At 39.0% G+C, this 24,118-nt stretch overlaps 1 protein-coding gene across 1 annotated transcript in view; it reads right to left on the bottom strand.

The window, feature by feature from the left end:
• The window catches only part of RYR3 (ryanodine receptor 3), a 625,867-nt gene that overhangs the window by 210,182 nt on the left and 391,567 nt on the right, over nt 1-24,118 (bottom strand). Inside the window, exons 47-56 of the mRNA XM_065402721.1 lie at nt 22,192-22,300; nt 19,901-20,021; nt 18,934-19,103; nt 15,084-15,304; nt 13,266-13,356; nt 11,552-11,692; nt 8,625-8,806; nt 5,973-6,051; nt 1,928-2,017; nt 240-386 (exon numbers count right to left, since the gene is read on the bottom strand). Coding sequence (XP_065258793.1) covers nt 240-386; nt 1,928-2,017; nt 5,973-6,051; nt 8,625-8,806; nt 11,552-11,692; nt 13,266-13,356; nt 15,084-15,304; nt 18,934-19,103; nt 19,901-20,021; nt 22,192-22,300 — 1,351 coding nt within the window. The remainder of the gene's footprint in view (nt 1-239; nt 387-1,927; nt 2,018-5,972; nt 6,052-8,624; nt 8,807-11,551; nt 11,693-13,265; nt 13,357-15,083; nt 15,305-18,933; nt 19,104-19,900; nt 20,022-22,191; nt 22,301-24,118) is intronic.

The raw sequence follows: 24,118 nt of genomic DNA, 5'->3' as shown, positions 1-24,118 counted from the left end.
CACAAAGACATGATATAAAATTTATCAAGACACTGTTTCATGAGATACTATGTGTTTTTACAGCATCAGGTCTCTGATCTCAGCTGAGGCCTGTAGGAGCTGCTACAATACCAACAATGACAGTAATACTAATAAGCTAAGTGTGGCAAGTTTCTTTTTACATGATACAATGTTAGGGTCAATTCTCTGTAAACAAGTGAATTGATTGATTTCTGTGGTTTTAAGCAGTTTTGCCTTACTTGGCTAGACTGTGATATGCTGCGGAGCTTTTCATTTTCACGCTGCTGTACCATTGCTTCTCCTTCCCTGGTCCTTTCTAGACTCCATCCCATGGCTAACATGGTTTTAAGCGATTCTCTGGCAGGCCAACGATAAATTTCCTTTTCCTTTAAAGAAAAACAAATGAGTGGATAATTATACAGTGTTTCACAAGCAACTAGCAAAAGCCTATGGAGAAATATTCCGCCCTCAATTACACCTAGGCAAGCCCAATTAAAATCAACATATGTTGCATAGGTATAACTGAGGATAGGATTTGGCTCTTTGGTTCAAGTAGTTTTAGAAATAGTCATATTACTTACTTCTTTCCCTTGGGGCACTTATTACTAGGACATGGCACAATGCATTAGAAACTAAGCACAGCATACAAGTGAACTTTGAAGCAACAGACAATGGTATTTATATTTTGCAGCTGCTTGCAAACTATTTACTGGTCTTTCTGACCAATCAGGAAAATGTATAGTACTGTACTTCTAACACAAAATATCCACCAATCCAGGGTGCTATTATTGCAATGAAATCTCTACATGGTGGACATTTGAGTTTGTCAGCACAAAAGTCCCTTCTTCCACCAACTTTTGATTCACAGATAGTATTAATGTAAAACATAATGGTCTAGTCTCCCCTTGATACAAATACAAACACCACTAAATTTTATTGGCAGGGAATGTATCTTGCTGTTTTTATGAGAAGTACAGGTCTTTTGTACCTGAAACATTATGGCATAAAGAAAATTTGAATGTTTCATTATCCATCTCTTAGAAGTAGTTACCATATATCAATAACTACACGATATGGCATGTTTATAAAGTAAACACATTGTGTAAGAAGTGATTAAAAAAATCCTCTCCTCAAATGAGAAAGATAAATGATCTCAGAATAACAAATATTAAAATACTTTAATAATAATGCAAATAATAATAATACCTCAGAGTTCTATGGTGCATTTTGTCCAAGAATCTCAAAATGCTTTACAAACCTCAGCTAATTAAATCTTCAGCACCCATGTGAGTGTAGCAGTCCCCATTTCTCAAATGGGAAAGGTGAGGTAAAGAGGGGGTAATGCTAAGTGACTTGTCCAAAGTCACACAGGCAGTCACTAGAAGAGCTTATAATAGAAACCAACAGTCCTGACTTAGTTCGCTGCCCTACCCACTAGAAGACTCTCATTCCTAGTCAAGAAACTCACAGAAACAATTCACCTACAAACAATGTTAGAAATGTTTTACCGCAGAGGAGTTTCCCTTTATACCCTACACACCTTCAGCAGAGTAGTGATCTGCCTTGGCTGAGGAGAGATCTCTATTCAAAGATCTTCACTCATACCTTTATCTCAGCCACAGGAGGGATAAAAAGAGTTCTCTCCTCCACAAAGGGCTGAGAGCAATACATCCACAATACTCCCAGCATCAGTTGCTCTACAGGGTGAGAGAGAGAGACTGGGAATCAAATCCAGACTTCTTGCATAGATTACAAAGCAAAAGGGTTGATCTAACCTACAATTCTTGTCATTAACTGAAATACAATATGATTTGGCTCTCTCCACCTCTTCTCTCTATTTCATGTGCTTGTTAAAAAGGATTAACTAAAATTGTGCTAGAACCATGCTGTTTTATGCTAGAAAGAACTTTAAGCTTTCCTCCATTACCTTTTCAGTTAATGTTTTGAAAGGCCTTATTAACGGATGTGTCTTCGTATTTTCATCCAGTGAAACACCATATTTCCATCCACTATTACTCTGAAAACATAAAATATATTTTATTTAAACTTTTTTCTTATATGAATAATGTAAATGAGCAATCGTAAATGAACTAGTCATTTTAATATGTGGCATACAGTACTGCACATCTACCTAAACAGCAGTTGTGCATTACACCTGGAAAATGTCTCTATCCAGGGATTCCCAATACACTGTTCCTTCTATATTTTGCAGGCTTACTCCTTAATACACAGACTTCAGATATTTTCCTTGTGTCATGGCTGGTTATTTTGACCATAAAGTGGTTTTTATTCTTGGTTATTGTTCTCCATTTATCCCTAAGAGATTTATGAAGTATAGCTGTTTAAATTCTGCTTCCCTCTCTTACCGCTTTTTTATATATAAGCAGAAAACAATGAAAGAAATTTTTAGATAATTTCTTCAGATTTTTTACTGACTGAATATAAAATGGATTTTGATGCCCTCTTTTCCTCTTTTACAAATGGGCCTAGAAAAAAAGCTATTATCAAAGTTTGTGTGATATTCTCTTATTCTCATATATTTTAAAAGGTAGAGCTTTATTCCTTTAATGGAATGTTCAAATGAAACAACAGTAGTTTCATTCCTGCTACTTATTCTATATTCTTCTAAAATCAATCTAGTGTCTTTGTATTTCAGAATCAAAAGTTAACTAGTCTTTAAATGGGTGATTTCATTTCACATGTGTTCATTATTCTGAGGCTATTTACTACCAGCACTTTTGGGAATAACTGGCAGAGAACTAGTTGCAATTCTAATGGTTCAAAGGAAGTCAGAGGTGGGCAGAGTTAGATGAACAGAAACTGAAGAAACTGAAGAAAGCATTAACAGAGATACTATGAAGATTGGCAGGCCCAAAGTATAACCCCATCCTACATCCCTTAAATTATAGAGCTTTATTTTTCAACTCTCCTGTGACAGAGAAAAAAAAAATCAGTCCTAAAATAAAGTGTTAAACAACATAAGAACATTAAAATCTCAGCTAGGCTATCGACCAACAAATATAGAATGCTTGACTACGTAAGTGTAGGCATCAGGCCACTTACTCCATTCCCTCTGCATGCAAGCATCATTCACTCAAACTCTCAACATGAGTGCAGGCTTTTGTAAGCATCAATCCTCTCAAGAGTGGCAGGCATGTGAATCAGGACTAAGCTAGTAGACCTACATTTCAGACTTACAAGATTTCTCACAGTCTCTTTAAATAGTTTGTAGTTCCCTATTTAAAAAACCCTCTAAACTATAGCAGACATGGACCCACACCAGTTCTTTCTACACCTACTTTCTAAATGAGCAGAGCTATCTCACTTTTTATAACACTTTTACACCTAATCTAATGCACCCCTATACCTAAAAATCCCTGTCATCAGAACTACAACCCCCCCTTTTTATCCAGAAGCATTCAGTTGCAAGCCTCTGAACACAGATGCTGTCCACTTTGCTAAACTGAATGATGCCACACAAGGCTGGCAACTCCATTCCATACAACAAACGGTGCAAGAGAAAGCTGTCTGAGAAGCAGACATATTAGCTCAGCTCCTAAAACAGATTCACAGGGAAGTCTTCCTGCACCCCACCTTGCCCTCACCCAACATATCAGGAGATGGGAGAGATGTTGTCTCAGTAAACAAGCTGCCACCACACTCCTTAGGCACCAACGGGTGCAACACCTGCGGTTGGCTGATACAAAAGTCCCAGTCTAATGAACCAAAGAAGGTATATCAGACCAGCACCACTTTTAGGCTGGAAAAGCAAGTTCCCTGAGTTTGGGAGGATTGGGAGAAGAGCGAATTAGTGAAAGGAAGTCATGACCACCTGATCTCCCCCATGCTGCGGGACAACAAAGGGAGAGGACAGGGCAGAGAGTGCGGAGGAAAAGTTTTTGCATTTTAGTTCAAGTTAGATGATTGTGTTTCTTTATCTGTTGTATATGCAAGTGAGTTTCTAAGAGAGGTAAAGAATCTGTCAGCGAGAGCGGTTATTGTGATTGTGGCTGTTAAGGAAAGTTAAGGAAGGAAAACTTGTCATTTTCTTGCTTTTAAGGGATTTTTCCTTATGCACCCTTAACCAGTATTTAATAAGAACATAAGAATGGCCGTACTGGGTCAGACCAAAGGTCCATCCAGCCCAGTATCCTGTCTACTGACAGTGGCCAATGCCAGGTGCCCCAGAGGGAGTGAACCTAATAGGTAATGATCAAGTGATCTCTCTCCTGCCGTCCATCACCATCCTCTGACAAACAGAGGCTAGGGACACCATTCCTTACCCATCCTGGCTAATAGCCATTAATGGACTTAACCTCCATGAATTTGTCCAGTTTTCTTTTAAACCCTGTTATAGTCCTAGCCTTCACAACCTCCTCAGGCAAGGAGTTCCACAAGTTGACTGTGCGCTGTGTGAACAAGAACTTCCTTTTATTTGTTTTAAACCTGCTGCCCATTAATTTCATTTGGTGGCCCCTAGTTCTTATATTATGGGAACAAGTAAATAACTTTTCCTTATTCACTTTCTCCACATCACTCATGATTTTATATACCTCCATCATATCCTCTTTTCCAAGCTGAAAAGTCCTAGCCTCTTTAATCTCTCCTCTTATGGGACCAGTTCCAAACCTCTAATAATTTTAGTTGCCCTTCTCTGAACCTTTTCTAATGCTAGTATATCTTTTTTGAGATCAGGAGACCACATCTGTATGCAGTATTCAAGATGTAGGTGTACCATGGATTTATATAAGGGCAATAAGATATTCTCCGTCTTATTTTCTATCCCCTTTTTAATGATTCCTAACATCTTGTTTGCTTTTTTGACTGCCGCTGCACACTGTGTGGACGTCTTCAGAGAACTATCCACAATGACTCCAAGATTTTTTTCCTGATTAGTTGTAGCTAAATTAGCCCCCATCATATAGTATGTATAGTTGGGGTTATTTTTCCCAATGTGCATTACTTTACATTTATCCACATTAAATTTCATTTGCCATTTTGTTGCCCAATCACTTAGTTTTGTGAGATCTTTTTGAAGTTCTTCACAGTCTGCTTTGGTCTTAACTATCTTGAGCTATTTAATGTATTTAATGAAGTGTATGTGTACACACGCACATGCATGTGGCCAGACTTGTTTAAAAGACTCAGTTTTTCGAATTTCTTTCCTTGCCAGAATAAGAGGCTTGAAATTCATACTAGGAAACAAAGGGCTGAACTTGTTACTTATCTCCTATAATATTAACAAATTTAACATAATTTCATGGAAAACCCAGAAACCTGATTAAGCTTTATTTTTGCCCAAATGAACATTAAAAAAGACAGTGGAATCTGAAATCCCAGATGACAGCTTCAGGAAAACCCTGAAAGGTATTTGCATACATTTCATGCCACAATTGCAGCCCCCAGTAAATTCTACTCTTGCCAAGCACTGAAATAGACAACCAGCACAAAGATAGGGCACACATGGAGAACCGTGAGGGAATGAAAACACCTAAGAGACCTTTTTTTTTACATATATCTTTAGAGAGGAAGAATGGGCCTAACTATGCTTTTTAAAACTATAAAGGAGATTGGGCTTCCCAGGTCCACTCTTCGACTTCAAAGCTATTGCAATAGAACCTATTTGACTTTAGAGCTTCCAGCCAACATAAAATGAATCTCAACATCAAAGCTAACTGCAACTGTGTGAGACTGGCATTTCTGTTTAAAGAAGAATGTTTCTCTCCCCCCTCCCAAAAGCATAATAAAAAAATTCAGGACACTGTTTTAAAAGTGTAATTCTCAAATTAATGTAAAAAGTCTCTTCCACCAACCTCTGTAGACACTCCAGGAAAGTGCTGCTCTGGTATAATGCACACTTAATGAATCGCAAGCCTATCACTTTGATAAATTGGATAAATTTCCAGTATTCAACCCTCAACGTTCTTTAATTTTCCTTTTCTGACAATTGTCAGTTTTATAATAATCCCTACCTTGTCACAGGCCCATTTGTCATGAGAATGTTCAGCATACTTGCTAACAATATACTCCAATTTTTCAGGAAGAGTAAGGCTACAAACAAAGAGAGCATGGTCATTTAACCATATTTTACTCCAACCAGACATATGAATAAATGGCATAAGAGATACCAATAGTCAAAATGTTTCATCTCAAGAGATAAACAAGTAATCATGCTTTTTAATTACATTTCCATTTACAAGGAATAACTCAAAACAAAACCAGTGTTATAGTGATATTACTGAGTTTCTTCAAATGCATGAACACTGGAGCATTTAAGAACTGTAGTAATAGGAAATACATCTGCTAAGCCGTGTCTGAAAGATTTTTCTTTTATTCTTTGTGGTTCTTAGTATATATACTACTAGGATGAATGTTTTGATGTGTTCCACGAGGAGGAAAAAAATGTTAATTTTAATGACCCAATAATAATGTTCAGTTGTTGCATAAAAATTACTAGAAATGTATTTTTGAGAATGGCCAGTATTACTAGGAACACCATACTTCTCTATTAAATCATTATATATAAGTCAGCTTATTTACTTTGACATCTGAGACTTATAATTACACAGGACAAATTCACACACAGAGTGAAGATTTTGTCATAACCTGGCATAGATTAATAGCAACGTTGATCTGTGAGATTTTAGTAACCTTGAGCCATCTCAAGCATAGTTCACCCCTCTAAATCATGAGAGAAGCAAAAGAGTATTATCTAAGTATTATCAGAGTATTTGGCTTTGGCTTTCATACTCAATGTCTAGATTCATAAAGAGGCATTGCAATGCCTCACTCCAAGGTGCCCTGCTGCCCAGTGGAATTCATAGCCCTGAGTTAGGTGCCCAGGCTCTCCATCACTGTCTGGGGAGAGTTAGGAACCTAGGAAGGAGATTTACAGAAGCCAGCAAGCTAAGTGGGGAGCTGCCTGAGCTAGCCAGGAGTAAAATTCAGAGGAAAGGGGAAGGGCCTAGATCCATAAAGGCGTTTAGGCATTTAACTCTCATTAATCTGAGGCAGAGCAGCCCTTTCTTTTGAAAAATAACCAAGAGACAGACACCACCTCCTCACTTGCAATCATAGCCAACAATCCAGCAGTTAAGACACTCACTTGAGATTTGGACAACCTGTTTTTCAAAACCCCACTCTGTCTGATTTGGAGCAGGGACTTGAACCCAGATCTCCACTCCTAGGACGGAGCCCTAACCACCAGTTATTGGGTATCCTAAGAACATATGAATGGCCATACTGGGTCAGACCAAAAGTCCATCTTGCCCAGTTTCCTGTCTTCCGACAGTGGCCAATGCCAGGTGCTTCAGAGGGAATGAACAGAACAGGTAATCATCAAGTGATCTATCCCCTGTCACCCATTCCCAGCTTCTGGCAAACAGAGGCTAGTGACACCATCCATGCCCATCCTAAGGTAGGGCTCTCACAATCTCACTTGTTGAAGCTATTCCTCTTTGTTAATTAACTAGTCCTTAGGTCTGAGAGCAAGAGAGAATGAAAGAAGTGAGAGATTGACTCTACAGCCTGTTGGTTAGCACCCTTAGCTGAGATGTGGCAGAAACCTAGGTGCCTAGGGAATTTAGGCACCTCTGGGACTACGCAGCAGCTGAGCAATGGTTTTATGAATGTCAGTGACATTTAAATGTTGGACTTTGGTACCTAAAGAAGCAATTAGGCAGTTACATCCCTTTGTGAATCCAGCCCAGGGGTGGGCAAACTACGGCCTGCGGCAAGGGCAGTGCACACAGAGCCCTCCACCTCCAATCCCCCAGGGTACGCAGCGCTTCCTGGAGCAGCGCGGGGCCGGGGACAGGGCAGGCATGCAGAGAGCCTGCCCTGGCCCTGATGCGTGCCGCTGCTACCCTGGAGCCACTTGAGGTAAGCGGGGCCGGAGTCCAAACCCCTCCTGTATCCCGCCCCCCAACTCCGTGCCCTAAGCCCCCTGCCTGCACCTCGCACCCCAACTCCCTGCCCTGAGCCCCCTCGTACACCTCACACCCCTCCTGTACCCCAACCCTGCCCTGAGCTCCCTGCTGCATCCTGCACGCCACCCCTGTGCACCCCAATTTCCTGCCCTGAGCCCCCTCCCACAGTCCACCCCCCTCCTGCACCCCTGCCCTGAGCCCCCTCCTGCACTCTGCACCCCTCCTACACCCCAACCCCCTTCCCTGAGCCCCCCATACACCCTGCACCCCTCCTCTGCCCCAATCCCTTGCCTGAGCCCCTTCCTGCACACTGCACCCCCTCCTACACCCCACACTCCCTCCCGCACCCAAACCCCTTGCCCCTGCATACAATTTCCCCACCCAGATGTGGCCCTCGGCTCAAAAAGTTTGCCCACCCCTGATCTAGCCCCTACTTCACAGGTTATTGTGATACCTATTTAGTGTTTACAGAGCGCTTTGGGGCATGTAAAGTGCTATATACATTCTAAATATAAGTTGCAGAGGAGGCATATTTGGTGCCTGACAGGAGGGAGCAAGGTTCCCCACATTAGTTATGGAGGGCACGGGTATCATTTAAGATGATAGTCAATTCTCTTCAACAAAAGGAAAAGAAAGGTATTGGCAATAAGTGGCACAAGAGACATTTGAAAAACCTGTATGGTTACCATGACTCACTTGACTGTGTTGATAGGTTTGGGATCAAAGTTTCCCTCTGGATCCACTGAAGCCTGCTTTTTCAAAGTTACTCTAATTCTGGTGTCTAAATAATCTGGAGGCAAAGCCCCAGCTATAGCACTTAGACAAGGCAAGGCCATTCGGAAGAGCTCTGGATCATACTTCTGCAGGAGAGATAGGAACTGGTTGGAAAGTTCAATAGAAAAACATGCAAAATGTTAGTGAAAGCAAGACAGCCATATGGAGCAGAACTAGAAGATGCAGTCAAATCATGAGGAATATTTTAAAGTCAAGCGCATAGCAGAAACTCATGCCAGCATAAAGGTGTATACTCCTATGCAGAAACAGATGCATTGTTTAAGGCTCTCTTCAAACTAAATGTTGAATGTTACACAATCCTTTCACATGCACAAGCCTTAAATTGTCCATGGAACTGAAAGACCTACAAACAGACAACGTCTTATATTTTCAGAATGTGTCAGCCTGTTCAGGTAAAACTTGACTATCCACAAAACATAGCTTTAACATTTATAGAACTTTCAAAACCTATAGGAAATGCGTAGTATTTTGTCATCTCTTCTCCTTCACTCTCCCTAAATACTGTTCTGCTTAAATCACATAGGTCAAAAGAAATTGACTTTTGCCATAGTAAAGGCACTTCATACATTTCCAAACTTGTACCAGCTGGAGCTGAATTAGCACATTCTCTCTTCTAACCCAAATTAGAGAGAACTAGCACTTCATAATTCCCAAATAAGAAATCTACCCTATGTAGCGTCTTTCAGCTACCTATTCTAAGGCAGTGTGGCCTAGTACATAGAGCACTGGATTAGGACCCAGGAAACCTTGGTTCTATTTCCAGCTCTGGCCTGCTAGGTGACCCTGAGCAAATCACTTTACATCTCTGTGCCTCAGTTTCATCAGCTACACAAGTGTGATTATGATACTGACCTCCTTTCTAAAGTGCTCTGAGATCTACTGATGAAAAGCACTATGTAAGAGCTAGGTATTGTTAATAGTAATCTTTTGTTAGTACAGCCTGGGCGTGGCCCCTACTTATAAGTTGGTCACTTTCCTGCCATTAGGGCATAGGCACCAAATGAGGATGGAATTTAGGTAAATCTTACATTTAGGAAAATTTAGGAACATATAGGTAAACCTTCTGCAGTGGAAGGGCTTTCATGGTGTCAGTAATGAAAGACAGTGGTGCTATATAATGCTATAAACTTGAATGATTACCCCTGTTGACATTTGGATGCCAAAAAGAAAAGTTGAGGAAAAGCTCTTCTGAGGTTCATGAAGAATTCTGACTGTCAATATGACATGGTTGTATTGTAGATGGCACCTTGGGAAACCGAGGAGTTGAGGTGCTAAAAAGAGATTTTCCCATGCTTGCTCTGCCTGAAAGACTTGCCTAATTCTATGTCATATACTGGAAAATAGATGGGAGCTAGGTCACAGTAAATAACATCATCAAAGTAGTTGGAGACCATCAACATTTAAAACCTACAAATGTCTGTTTACAGAGAAGAATGGAAGAAGACACTGTACCCTGGCAATTTTAGAGAAATGTCCCATATTTGCACTACTACTAATGACACTACTGGTGGGGGGGCACTACCATAGATTGGGCACCAATATTTGTATCACCATGTCATCTAGACTTATTTGGAACAAGGTTTATATAACATAATGATGAAGATGCTGGCAGCTGTCTACATTAGGCTTTCCTGCCCTTGCTACCATTGGTGGAACTGTACTGGTGGTAGTGCAATGGTGGGAAATATCACTAAAATCAATAGTGTAAACAACGCCTCGGAGCCTAATATACTGAGTCTATTGTTATCTGAGCACACTCATTTACACAGCATAATGGAGAGCTGAGTGAATAATTGGCAGACATTTTAATCCTAGAATCCTCTGGGTTACCAACTTTTAGATGTCTTCACTGGAACACTGAGACATATCAGGATATCTCAACACTACCACAGAACAAGACTGTACTTCAGGAACTCATCTGCAGAGTACAGGTAGCCTGATTACTTTGACTTCCAATTTGTCAAACTTTGTGGTCAACAGCAAACCTGGATTACCATGAGTCCCACACAGCCCTAATATTATGCCCTCATTGTGAGTGGTCCTCTTCATATCAGGGAGATACCATTTCTTATTCTACCCTAATCATAGATGGAAGAGGTTAAGTGCCAAAGCCTTGAGCCCATGCTTTGAAAATGCAATGCAGAAAAATGTTTGCCTTCTAGATTGGGGCTTTTTGGTAGCTGAGTCATGCAGGGTCCAGCAAAACTACAGAAACACCTTTTTTTTTGTCTGGAAAGATAGGAATAACAATACAAGTTTACCATGGGTTTAGTTGTTTATGTCAGTGCTTTATGCAGATTCTGTTACCTCCTGTTAAATCATATACACATTATGACTTCTGCATCCTGATATGTAAACTTGTGAGTCCTCAAATATGCAATGGACTCTGTCCCCCCTTCACAATAATATGCCTTTCTATACTATATAAATGACATCATCATGTATGCATCTTCCAGAGGTAGCTTTATTGTAAAATCTCAATAAAATATTTGTAAAGGTTTATAATAATAAATAATAATAATAATAGGAGGAGGAAGAGTTTGTGATGGAGAGAAATTTACTTAAATACAGGGATATTGCTATACTGAGCTAAAATGCCCCTAGGCCTATGTTTGTCTGAATAGAGCCCTTGGTGATTAAGCATTCATTTTAGAGGTTGGGTGATCAAGCATTCAATCGCATATTAATTTGGTTAGAAGCATTCATTGTCAATATCTACTGTATTAAGTGAAAGCAGAGTTAAAACATGCACTTTTCGTAGTTTGCACCACCATTATAATTATGCTATCATGGCTATTACAATCTTTAATGTGATTGATCATCATTACCTTATGAGAGAGGGAATCAAAAATTCCCCAGAAAAGTTTCTCAGTTAAATGTAACTCTTCTTCTGCTGCAATTCCATAACTCCCCAATCCAGAAGGTAGACAGTAATATTTCCAGCATTGCTCATAATGATTTGTTAGAAGCTATATAGATCAAAAGAAAATACAATTATGTAAAATCTGTCAATATTTCTTATGAATACTAAAACAAATTGGTTAGTGAGGCGTTGAACCACTGCCATCTACTAGAAAGAATGAGAACTCCTTAAGTGTGTGGTACAGGCACTTTACTGCTAGAATCTAATGGCAATTCACCTTTTTTGCTAGAGCAGTTGGGGCCTGTTCTTTTGAAGCAGGAGTATATGAGGTCTATTCTGGCAGTTGCTGTAAAGTTCTGAATAGCTATGGTGAGCAGCATGGTGACAAATAGTTCCTAGATTTGTTACAGTGCATACAAATTAGCCCAAATAATAAAATATAAAGGGGGTTACGTAAATAAAAGTTCAGAGGGAAAATAAAGGAACTGTATGAGAGAGGATTTTGGCACAGGGGTCTTTTTTTTCCATCTAAATACACATGGGTCTTACTTCTGGTTATTTAGATAAGTTCAACAACCACAAGCAAAACACATTTGGTGGTCTCAATTTAATTCAAAGTAGACATCAGAAAACACTGCAAAACTGGCCACGATGTATAATTTTCCATGACTAGGCACTTCTGATCAGCTTTGGAAGAGTCCATGGAATAGCAATTGCACTGAAAGTATGTAATACATTGTCTGGTAGGCTAGCACGCATGATTAGTACTACCCTCTATGGGAAGGGCTATATCAGAACCTGATCTCAAGCACTTATTAGTAGGGCTGATCAAAACCCAGAAGTTCCATTGCATGGGAAATTCTGAAATAAAAAAAAAAAAAAATTACATGTCTGAACAAAACCTTAAACATTTCAAAGGTTTCCTCAGAGTGGGAATTCTGAAATTTCATTTACAAAAAAATAAAAAAAATAAAAAAAATGTTTCATTTTGATTTTTCTAAACAAACTGATGAAGCTCCCTGAGCTGCTTGGAAACCTCACAGCCTTGCTTCTAGGCTCCCTGGTTCCCAACAGAAGGTTTGACAAAATTGACATGTTCCCTTGGTGCATGTCAATTTCATTGGAAAATTTGTAACCAGTTCTACTTACTAATTTTGTGATTGTTTCACTCTCTAGTGGTAGGGAGAGAAAGGAGGTTATTAAGGTCTGCAATTGTAGGTAGCTCAAAAATGCTCCTTTAAGTCAAATAATTTTTTCTACAGCACTATATTGTGAGTCCTATTCCCTATATCACATGCACACACTTTAACCAACAACACTTTGTTGGTGTATGTATTCTATGCAGGCTTATTAAAAATTATGTAGGGGAAGTAATGCCTAGATTTAAACTACTACTTTCAATATCACACTTACGTAAGCAATGGAAAAGGTGACTGTTCATTGAGCAAAGTCACACAACCAACATATACTTACTGTTCTCACAAGGGAAACATTTGACAATGTACTTGTCTGTTATATTTAATAAAATGTTATCACAATACAAATAATTTCACAGAAGTTAGGATTCTTTTAATGTTGTTACCACCCCGCCCCAAAAAACCAAAAACCATGGTGATGACAGATTATTCTGGAGTATATTTTCTGTTGAACGCACATGCAATAATTAGAGCAATATTTACCTTGAGTGGCATTTTACAGTATTCATTAAGTAAGGGCACATCAAAAACTAGTCGTCGTAATAGCTGCTGTAGCATAGAAGGACGTAAATGGCTGTAATTTAAAAATAAATTAATCATTTAATAATATACATATATTTCAATGAAATTGCAATACCAATTGGAATTCAAGTTACTCAATGAAGGTGGTCAGTAAAACAAGGGATCTCACTGTGCCTGGTCCATGTATGGGAGGATGTAATGTGGAAAGATACACTACTGCCACCCTCCAAGGGGGGTGCAACTGGCTACAGTGGAAAAGCTACTAAACTAAATGACTAGAAGAGTGAGGTATGAGACTACAAGGATATGAAATAGTATTCCAGTGAAAATGGTGGAAACCATATGGATTGAAACTGCTCTGGGGAATGTGTTATAATTATCGGAAACAAACCTGAACTGGAAGTGAGATTGACTAAATGATCTAACATATCTTTTTCATCTTTAATTTCAATGGACCAAATCCTAGAAATCAATGCACAGCCTGAGGAAACAGGCTGTTAGCTCAGGAAAATGCACCTTAAAAATCACAGGGATGAGGAGCAAACTTCATAGTCCCTACATTTAAGTACATAGTGCACAGATAAGCTGCTACTGATGGTCTTGGAGAAAAGAAATGTGGCCTGCTGATTCTCACCCCTCCTCAGAGTTTTAGCTTTGTGGATCCATGTACAGAATAGACCACGTGCTAATGCCAAACTATGCATATAACTCCCCCTTTCATGTTCCAATATGGAGATCAGAGCTGGTTAAAAGAATAGGAAAACTGTTAATGGAAAAGATGGTATAATTTCCCCTCCCCTCATTTTTAGTGATATTTTGAAATATCACAAATTTTCCCACTAGTTCTAGTGGTGAGTGAGGATTAGGCTGTGTGTTGTACAGGGTTAGCAAAGTTCCTCATGTGGGATCCCAGTTTTCTGGCTCTCATCTCTTAATATGGAAATGTGACATTTCCACAGCATTTGAGGCCGTAAGCGGCAGTGGTTCTGAAAATATACTGTTCTTGAGATCTCCACTGGCACTATATTTTCCAAATATTAGAACCATTGACTTTAATTTTTGCTAGTAAGGTCAGATTCTGAGATTGGGAGATGTATGTTTGCTGTCATGTAGTACAACCACCTTAAAAATACAAGAGAAAAAGTGAGTGGATTTAATATTGACAAATGTACTTTCATTGATTCAAGGAGATTTTCATATTGTACTAGACAAAGCCTGAATATACACAATTCAAGCTAATTTGAGAAGCTTCATCCACAATCAAATGGGCAGGAAGCCCTAGCTGTGTCCAAAGACCAAGGTTTGGGGACATGGAGGAACAATGCAGAAAGACATGTTACTTCTGAATCAAACTTAGATTTCATGATATTTGAGCCTAGCAAGCTCTAGGAATAAATGGGAATAACCAGGGCTACATAGCCAATATTTAAAAAAAAAAAATCATGTCTGATTAGAATTATGAAGTATTTCTACCAAATAATGGTTTGGTTTAAAACAAAATAATAATAAAAAGGGTTAAGCTATTCTGTTCAACCCTGTGGTTTGTAGCAAAGGCAAATCATGTGTACAGCATGATCCTATAGTATAAAACCAGCTGCTTACTATTTTCTTTCTTAAAAATATTATATCTTACTTTCAGATAATTTACTGCATTTCACAATAAACTACACTCCCATTTTATATGATACAAAGAGAAAAAAATTACTGTATTACAATGTAAATGCTCAGTTCAATACCTAGTACAAAAGAAAGCAATTTACAAACGTGTATCATACTCACTGGCATATAGCAAGCAAGCATTCTTCAATAGTATCTCTTTGTGCTTTTGTAAGGGACCGTCCCTTGGATAGTCTATATATTGTGTGCAGTGTTGAATCAATCAGAGAGGCATAATGCTCCGTTCCAGAAAAGAGGGGAGCACATCTTGTTAGTAATGGAAGCACAGATGAGCAAATATATCTATTTAGTGCAAGAGCTGCCTCTGTGGTGCTCAGGGATACCTGTATAAAAGCATATAATTGTCAATCCCATCTGGAATTACATATTGTTAAGTAAGAATGCTCTAAAATAAACACCATGATACATTTCTGAAAGTGTCTAGATATCAATTGTATTTAAATTGTGAATTTATCAGTTTAGTATGTTGGGCAATTTTAATGCCTAAAATATTCTTCAATCGTTTTATTGTCTGTCAGTTTGAGAAAACTCCGTCTTAGAGTGTTTAGGAAATACTAAAAATTAGGGAAAAGAAATAAGGATCATCACTGAGACAGCCTCTGAACAGTCACACATTTATGCTGGAGAGCAGTGTTAATGTCTGCCTGTACTCTGACCAGCAGTGGCTCGCTGCACAGGTAACACCTGTCAGAAGCAAAGATAATCTGTGGGTGTGTAAAAGTAATGGCCGTTGCATGATCAGGAGAATTGTGTGCAGTTCACATCCACTAAGCCCTGGACCGAACCCAAGAACATTCCTCCATAATTCTTGTTGTGGAGAGTTTGCAGGGTAGCTTTTAATGCCCTGATTTGGGGGCATTAAAATGTTACCTCTCACTCCCCATGGTGTTTTAGGGTTTTCTAAAGGTTGTCTGTGCTAGAATTTAGACCCAAAAGTAATAACTTTTAATCTTATCTAATATTACATTCAAGTAAAGCTAAGACTGTGACACTAACAAAAACAAAATAAAGGCACTCCATACTTGACCTGCTGAGGTCATAAATGGCAGTCCAAAGTATGTAACATAATACATGTAGCCTCAGATCTAAGGCCAGGTCTACACTATCCCTTATGTTGGCAAAACTTATGTCGCTCAGGGATGTGAAAAAACATCCCCAAGAAACATTAATTTTGCTGGCATAAGCACTTGTATGCACAGAGCCATGTCGGCGGGAGATGCTCTCCCACTGACGTAGCTACCGCCGCTCGTTGGAGGTGGTTTAATTATCATCAGCACAGCGTGGCTACACGAGTGATCTTACAGTGGCGCAGCTGCATTGGTACAGCTGTGCCGCTGTACGCTTGCTAGTGTAGATATGGCCTTAGATACTACATTTATCCTACACACCACGGACACCTTTAGATTAGATTAGATTAGATTAGATTACACAGATCAACTACTTTGGTATAAATGAGAACATCAGTCAAAACAGAAATTTAGGACTGGCATTCAGTTTCTTTCCTCCTTATGTTTTAGCTCATACTGCAATTTTAAGCATGACTTAAAAAGTAGTTTACATGTATATAACTTTGATTATACATATATACACACCATACTATAGATCAATGTAGTTTATTACAAAGAAATATGTATGCACTTATACAGGGCTGGCTCCAGGCACCAGCTTAACAAGCAGGTGCTTGGGACGGCCAAGGGAGGGGGGCGGCACCTGCGGCAATTCGGGGGCGGCAGGTCCCTCACTCCCTCTAGGGCTCCCCAGGTGTATGTACTTGTATTGCAAGAAAAATATTGCCTTATGCTTTTACTTTTGCTGGAAAGACTAATAATGGTAAGGAGAAAGCAGAGAAAATTTACACATTTATGTTTCAAGGGTGGGAGAATTCTTATAATCAGTTTAACCCTCAGTACAGCCATAACAAAAACTATTTAATGCATTATAAACTAGTAGATATATAAATACAGATCTAGACTCTCTCTCTGTCTGAGTAGGCCTTGTCCTGATATTCTTAATTAGTTTTTACTCAAAAACCGTAAGAAAAAATTATCCATGAACATAATGGCAATTCTGGGCTTTTATGTGCATCTTACTATTCTCTTCCCTCCTCAGTTATAGTTGCTTATGGGGATACAGAAATAAATCTTTACATTATGGTCATTATGCGTGTTAAATTCATGATCTACAGATTGAGTACTGCATTATCTCATTCAGTTCCTCTGAGATCGTATTGACCCTAAAAGTCTCGGGGGAAGAACAATAATGACACCACTGGAAATTAACTGTGTCGGTGACAGTGTTTCATATTCTCAACAACATATTGTTCTTAAAAAACAATTGAAAACAAAGTTAAGGGTCCAATTTCAACATAGATATTTAGAAATACTGAGTTAAATCACTACATTCTAATCTTAGAGTCTCACACTATGCTCTACTCCATATGTTGGGACTGATTCTCAACTGCTTTGAAGTTGTGTACCACAGGTGTAATTTGCTACCAAATCATAACTCTCCACTCACACCAGTCGTAATTTTTACATCTATTTTACACTCATTTTGTATTGATATAAATGACCAAGTTAGGTATAAGACAGTGGAGAATGAGGCTATTAATGTGTGGCAGTACATAATGTGTCAGAAAGATGACTATTAGATATGGGTATTATGACTTCTGTGCACAAAGAACTATATACAATAGTTTAAATTACTTTTATTTTAGCTTAAGTATCACTTTTTGGCCTTTTGGCAAAGATCATGTGTATTTAGATTAAGCAAAATAACAAAAAACAAAGAATAAAAAAGCAGCATCTCCATTGGAAATATAGTGTCTCTTCTATAATAGTCCAAACTGAAAACAAATGGATGCCTGTTTCTATAGAAAAAAGAGTTCTTATAAATGTAAAGGTTCAGAGACTGATCTTTTGAGAGAATCAGAGGAATTGGATTCATAGTATTCCTGGACTGAACGGTAACAGGAAGTACCAGAAACTCATGAGAATGTTTCTCATCATAATATTTCCAGGCCAAAATTGAAAACCTAAGAAATTTGGATAGTTTGAATAAGAAGATTAATGGTGATAGTGGTTGGTGACCAGATTATGAAACTGAAAAACGGAGGCATCTAATATGACTGACACACAAAGGATGCTTTGGTGAAGTTGAAGAAGATTTGCACAAGGGAATTTGGCAGCTGAGTAAAGAAAGGCTGACCAATCCTCTGTTTCATAACCTCAGGCAATTATCACTGCTCCTTCTTCTTCACCAGTGTAGATCTGACTTTCTGTGCAGCGAATTTGACTCTTATACAGAGTACCTCCAGCACCTGCATAAGGAGTTAAAGTAATTCTGGGAACCTGAGAAAAAACATAAGCCTTTCTCTAGTTATTCATAGAAAACAGATCTCTTACCCGTCCCCTGTCTTGAACTAACAGTGTCCTTAAAGGAAAAAGGATACATTATTTTCTCAGATATGTGAGCAGAGTTCCCATGCATCTGAAGGTGGTCTGGCCCAGTTTGTCACATTTTTCATATTCTTTACATTCCTAATCCCTTCAGATTCTATTATATGAATTTTCAGTATTGTGGGTGCTGTCTGAGAGCTTTCTAAATGAAACAATTAAGCATATTCATACTAACTGCAATTTATTTTTTAACATATTCTTGCATTGAAATTTCTGGCTTTTTTGTTACCTTATAAGCTCTTTATACTATATTTCTTTGGTGCTTTTTCCTCCCCTAATGCTAGTACTGAACATTTTTGATCAAACATATATACTGTATGTTTATATATCTGTAATTGCATTATTATTGCTTGCTGATATTAGTGAGCATTGTGAGAGGGCTTATTTATTACTTTTCCTTTTTATGCAATACTAACTAAAAAGTTATGTTTTGTAACTCTGATGTAGCCAGTATCTCAACCAATGTTCCTTGTTCTCACTAACAAAATACTTACTGTATCCAGAGAGGCAGATGCTCTTAAGTCTTGTAAAAATCCAACCTCCAGTAGGTGGAGGAGGAAGCTTTGGTCCTTAATACCATAGACACGGTCCAAAAACAGCACCATGGGTGCTTTATGGTCAGGACAGAAAGTTGCAGACATGTCTGGCTCAGTGACTGTACCATCTTAAAAAAATAAATAAATATTTAATTTCTATTTCACACAAAAAATGCAGCTCAGCTCAAAATCTCCTAACAACTTTCCATTTTCAAATCTTCTAAAAAATTCTAATGTATAATAGAAGACAATAAAATTATAGGATCAAATTCATCAATGAACTAGGCAGCTGCAACTCCAGTAAGTTGAATGGCGTAGCATGCATACTTGTGTCCACAATAAAATTGCCTTGTCTCTTGTTCTAAGCAATCAACAAGTATAAAGTAATTTTCTTAACATAACAATACAGAGCTATTATGGAGAAAGAGAGAGAGACAGTTAGACACTGCAGAAAGATTGGTTAGAAATTGTAAAAGGCAATCAGAATATATTTGTAGAGTCACAACCCCAGAGCAAAACATATAAAGGCATTCTTGCTCAGTTTTTTATAGCCCCCTTTTACCTCCTGTGATGGGAGGGCACGGCGGTCCTAGCCAGTGTATAGATGGAACCTGATTGGGGATTATTTGGCATTGATTAAGGAAAGGATGATGACCTGCACTGTACAATTTGTTGATAGGTACTCCCAGATATTTTCTGTAAATTAACTAAATAATTGCTTCTTGTCTTTCTTCTGGCATGGCCAGACAATGTAGCCAAGGGCTCCCCTAGTGCACGTGGTCACAACTCCATTGATTTAGGTGGAGATGCACTCACACTAGCATTTAATTTAGCCCAAAGTCCATAGAAATTATAGCAACAAAAAACTTCTGTATATCTATTTAAACATTTTTGAAAAGTCTGCACGATGGTAAACTGAAGTTACCTTTGTTAACTGTTGATAGTTTTAGTGGTATACTTATAATCCCAACCAAGTCTTCTGTTGGCACAAGAGAACGAAGAATTGACCTGATTCGAATAGCTTCTCCTTTCCCAGTTTGGATAAGCTGTTGAAACATGATCATACATAAAAAATAAGATATTTAGTTAATTGAAAAAGATTGACAAAACCTCATTGATTGAAATATTAATACTGAGGGTTTTTGTTTGTTTTGTAAATCACTGTTAACTCCCCCCCCACACACACAGTATATAAAAGGGAGGTTCCAGTTTTCAATCACTCCACCCTTCTTGCCTGTCCCAATTTAAATGGGATGTAACAGATTCATGAAAACACACTTAGGCAATGACTACACTGAAATCACAGGGTTCAGGTAGACATACCAAAGCTAGCTTTTATCTCACTAGCTTGGGTACCAGAGCAACAAATCCAGACCTTTAATCATTTTTGTTGCTCTTCTCTGGACTTTCTCCAATTTGTCCACATCCTTCATGAAATGTAGCACCCAGAACTGGACACAATACTCCAGTTGAAGCCTAATCAGTGCAGAATAGAGTGGAAGAATTACTTTTCATATCTTGCTTACATCACTCCTGCTTATATATCCCAGAATGATGTTTGCTTTTTTTGCAACAGTGTTACACGGTCGACTCATATTTTGCTTGTGATCAACTATAACCCTCCAGAACCCTTTCCACAGTACTCTTTCCTAGGTAGTCATTTCCCATTTTGTATGTGTGCAACTGATTAGGTGCATAATTACTATAAACTTCCAATGGGAATTGGGTGCCCACTTGCCCTATATGCCTGTGAAAATCTTCCCCAGAACGTTTATTCATGTGAACTTATTTTGTGTTTAGGTTAGATATTTAGACTATTCAAAACACCCAAACTGATTTTCCTCAAACTTTTCAAAACAGTTATCTTTGGCCTAAGATCACACAGGAGAAGTTATATGTTCTAAGAAATGGTTGAGAAAGTTATGAGCAAATGAAAAAGAAGGCTAAAATTAAAAAAATAAATTTGAATTTATTTATGGCATTTGCTATGGCAAAACTTACAATGTAATATACATTCATTTACAAATTACCATCTTTTTCCCACCATAGAGATGCTTCCTATCTAGCATCAATATCAGTACAGTTTTGCAAATTATTCATTGCTGTATGATTAATTTAATGCAGACAAGCTAATCTTTATGTGAGTTGCCACATAATCATTGGTTTGCATTAGCAGCTCCTGCAAGGTATGCTACAGGACAATAAAACTAATGTGGTAAAACCAACTAGCAAGTGGGCAGTTCAGTTGTCAGTAGCTTCCAAAGTTTGTTTTTATCGAAGAATAATTAACTCTATTCCTTAAGTGAAGAAGTTATGGGTTTTTTAATTTCTCCTACATTTTACTTCTATCCTGAAGACTCACATTTTATTTTCAACTCTGTACAGTTACATTTAATCAAATCTTTAGAGATCAAGAAGAACATTCAGAGCATCTATGATTTCTTTTCTATCCTACTTATAAGGCATCAGCATCACCAACTGACTTACCATATTTGGGGTGGCAGTGCTGCCTAGTGGATAGGGCACTGTACTGTAAGACTTGTAAAGTGAAATCCTAATCTTCCTGAAGTCAATGGTAAAACTCCCATTGACTTCAATGGAACCTGGATTTTGGCCCTGGGTTCTATTTCACAACTCTCATACTGACATGCTGGCTGAACTCGGATGAATCACTTCACCTTTGTGTTTCTCTATGTCCCCTTCCACCATTTGTCTCTTACCTAATTAGATATTTCAGGGCAGAGATTACCTTTCAGCTCTGTGCCTCAGTCCGGATCTCTACACACTATTGTCGTACAGATATAATAATAAAGGTCCTTGGGCTCCAGACTACTTACTCAATACATGACCCTAGGCAAGTCATGTAATTTCATTGCATCATAACTAATCCAGCTATAAAACACTGTATAAAACCAGGTCCTTCAAGCAAACAAACCTCTTATACTTCATCTGAGTTAAGCTGCCTAGATGAGCAATTTTACACTTATACTCACAATACAAGTCAAGGGAAATACTGTGATTCCTTTATTAGTCCAACACATATGCTAATATCCAAAATCTGGGCTCAAGTACTAACAGTTTTAGCAATAAGTATAGTTTTTTATATAATGTGTACTCAGTATAATGTCACTTGAATGGATACAGATATTTGCAGCTCGTATATTTTACCCTACTCCTTTTACTTTTATTTCTGAGCAAGGGATCAAAGCCACTTACATGCATTTCTGGTGCACAGCGTCCAAGCAAGTCTATCAGAGCTGAATAAAATGACATAATTGCATTGCCCATGTGCACAATCTCTTCTTCCTCCTCTTCTTCAACACTGCTGAAAAGGAACCCAAAACGTGAATATTTTGGCTGACAAAGGATAGCCTAAAATAAGGTTGGATTCTTCGTTATAAGGTGACTGTGTAAAACTTTAGACTGAAGCTCCTGCTGACTGAAAGCAGTGTTTATTGACCTATTTCTTGTGTCTGGTCACATGTTAATTTCTTCTACACTAAGAAATACATTTATTATTCACTTTTTCTTCAGGTTTTATTGTAGTCTTATTTTATAAGTTAGCCCAGAATAGGTAGGAAAAGTCTTTTGTGTTTTCTGTTTAAAAATTATTTTTCATTAACTCTGTAGCACGTTCCCTGTGTACATTTTATTTGAAAAGTCCAATTATAAATTATGTACCCTGTTCCACATCTGAAAGTTCACACTAATACTTATGTATCTAAAACATGTATCGGGTTCTCAAGTTTGCTGTTCAATCATACAGAGAATTATTTGCCCTAATTTAGGTCCTATACATATTAAGTTAAGTGATAGGTCCAATTTCTCTTTGCAAAAGACAGTTACCTTTTCCGTAACTGGTGTTCTTCAAGATGTGTTGCTCATATCCATTCCATATTAGGTGTGTGTGCTTGCCACATGCACTGGTGCCGGAATTTTTTTCCTGAGCAGTATCTATAGGGGACCGGCTCTGATGCCCTCTGGGGTGGCGCCCGCATGGCGCAGTAAAAAAGGACGCTGTCGGCTCCCCCCACTCTCAGTTCCTTCTTGCCAGAAACTCTGACAGTGGGGAAGGAGGACGGGTCATGGAATGTACATGAGCAACACATCTCGAAGAACAACGGTTATGGAAAAGGTAATTGTCTTTTCTTCTTCGAGTGCTTGTTCATGTCCATTCCACATTATGTGATTCCCAAGCAGTACCCCTGGAAGTGGGTAGGGGTTCACGGACATGTAGATTGCAACACAGCTTTGCCGAACCCAGCGTCATCTCTGGCCTGCTGAGTGATGGCATAATGAGCCATGAATGTGTGGACAGAGGACCACATCGTGGCTCTACAGACGTCCTGGATTGGGATGTACGCCAGGAAGGCAGCTGAAGATGCCTGGGCTTTCGTTGAGTGGGCTCTGACAATCGGCGGTGGCAGAACCCCCGCTAGGTCATAACAGGCCCTTATGCACAAGGTGATCCAATTGGAAATGCTCTGCGAGGACACCAGAAGGCCCTTCATCCTATCCGCTGTAGTGATGAAAAGCTGAGTTGATTTACGGAAAGGCTTGGTACGTTCTAAGTAAAAAGCCAAGGTCCTTCAGATGTCCAGGGCGTGAAGACATCTCTCTTCACTGGTCTTGTGTGGTTTGGGACAGAACACCAGGAGGAAGATGTCCTGGTTCATATGGAAGGTGGTCCCCACTTTCAGCAGGAAGGCCGTCTGGTGGCATAGCTGAACCTTGTCCATGTAGAAGACCGTGTACGGCAGTTCTGAGGTCAAGGCTCTAATCTCAAAGACTTGTCTTGCTGATGTCACCGCCACCAGGAACGCGACCGTCCATGACACATGAGAAAGGGAGCAGGAGTCCAGCGGCTCAAAGGGAAGGCCTGTGAGCCTAGAGCAGACCAAGGTAAGATCCCACTGTGGGACAGGAGTCCACACCTGCAGGAAGAATCTCTCGAGACCTCTCAAGAATCTGACCATCATGTCATGGGAGAACGCTGTCTGTCCTTGGATTGGTGGGTGAAAAGCAGAGGTGGCCACGAGATGCACTCTAATGGAAGAGTGTGCCAGGCCCTGGTTCCTCAAATGAAGCAGATAATCTAAGACAGATTGTATGGAAGGAGAGATACCATGCTCGGACGCCCAGG

This window comes from Emys orbicularis, chromosome 4 (genome assembly GCF_028017835.1).
Source record: "Emys orbicularis isolate rEmyOrb1 chromosome 4, rEmyOrb1.hap1, whole genome shotgun sequence".
Classification (NCBI taxonomy): Eukaryota; Metazoa; Chordata; order Testudines; family Emydidae; genus Emys; species Emys orbicularis.
This window is presented reverse-complemented; position numbering and strand designations above follow the sequence as displayed.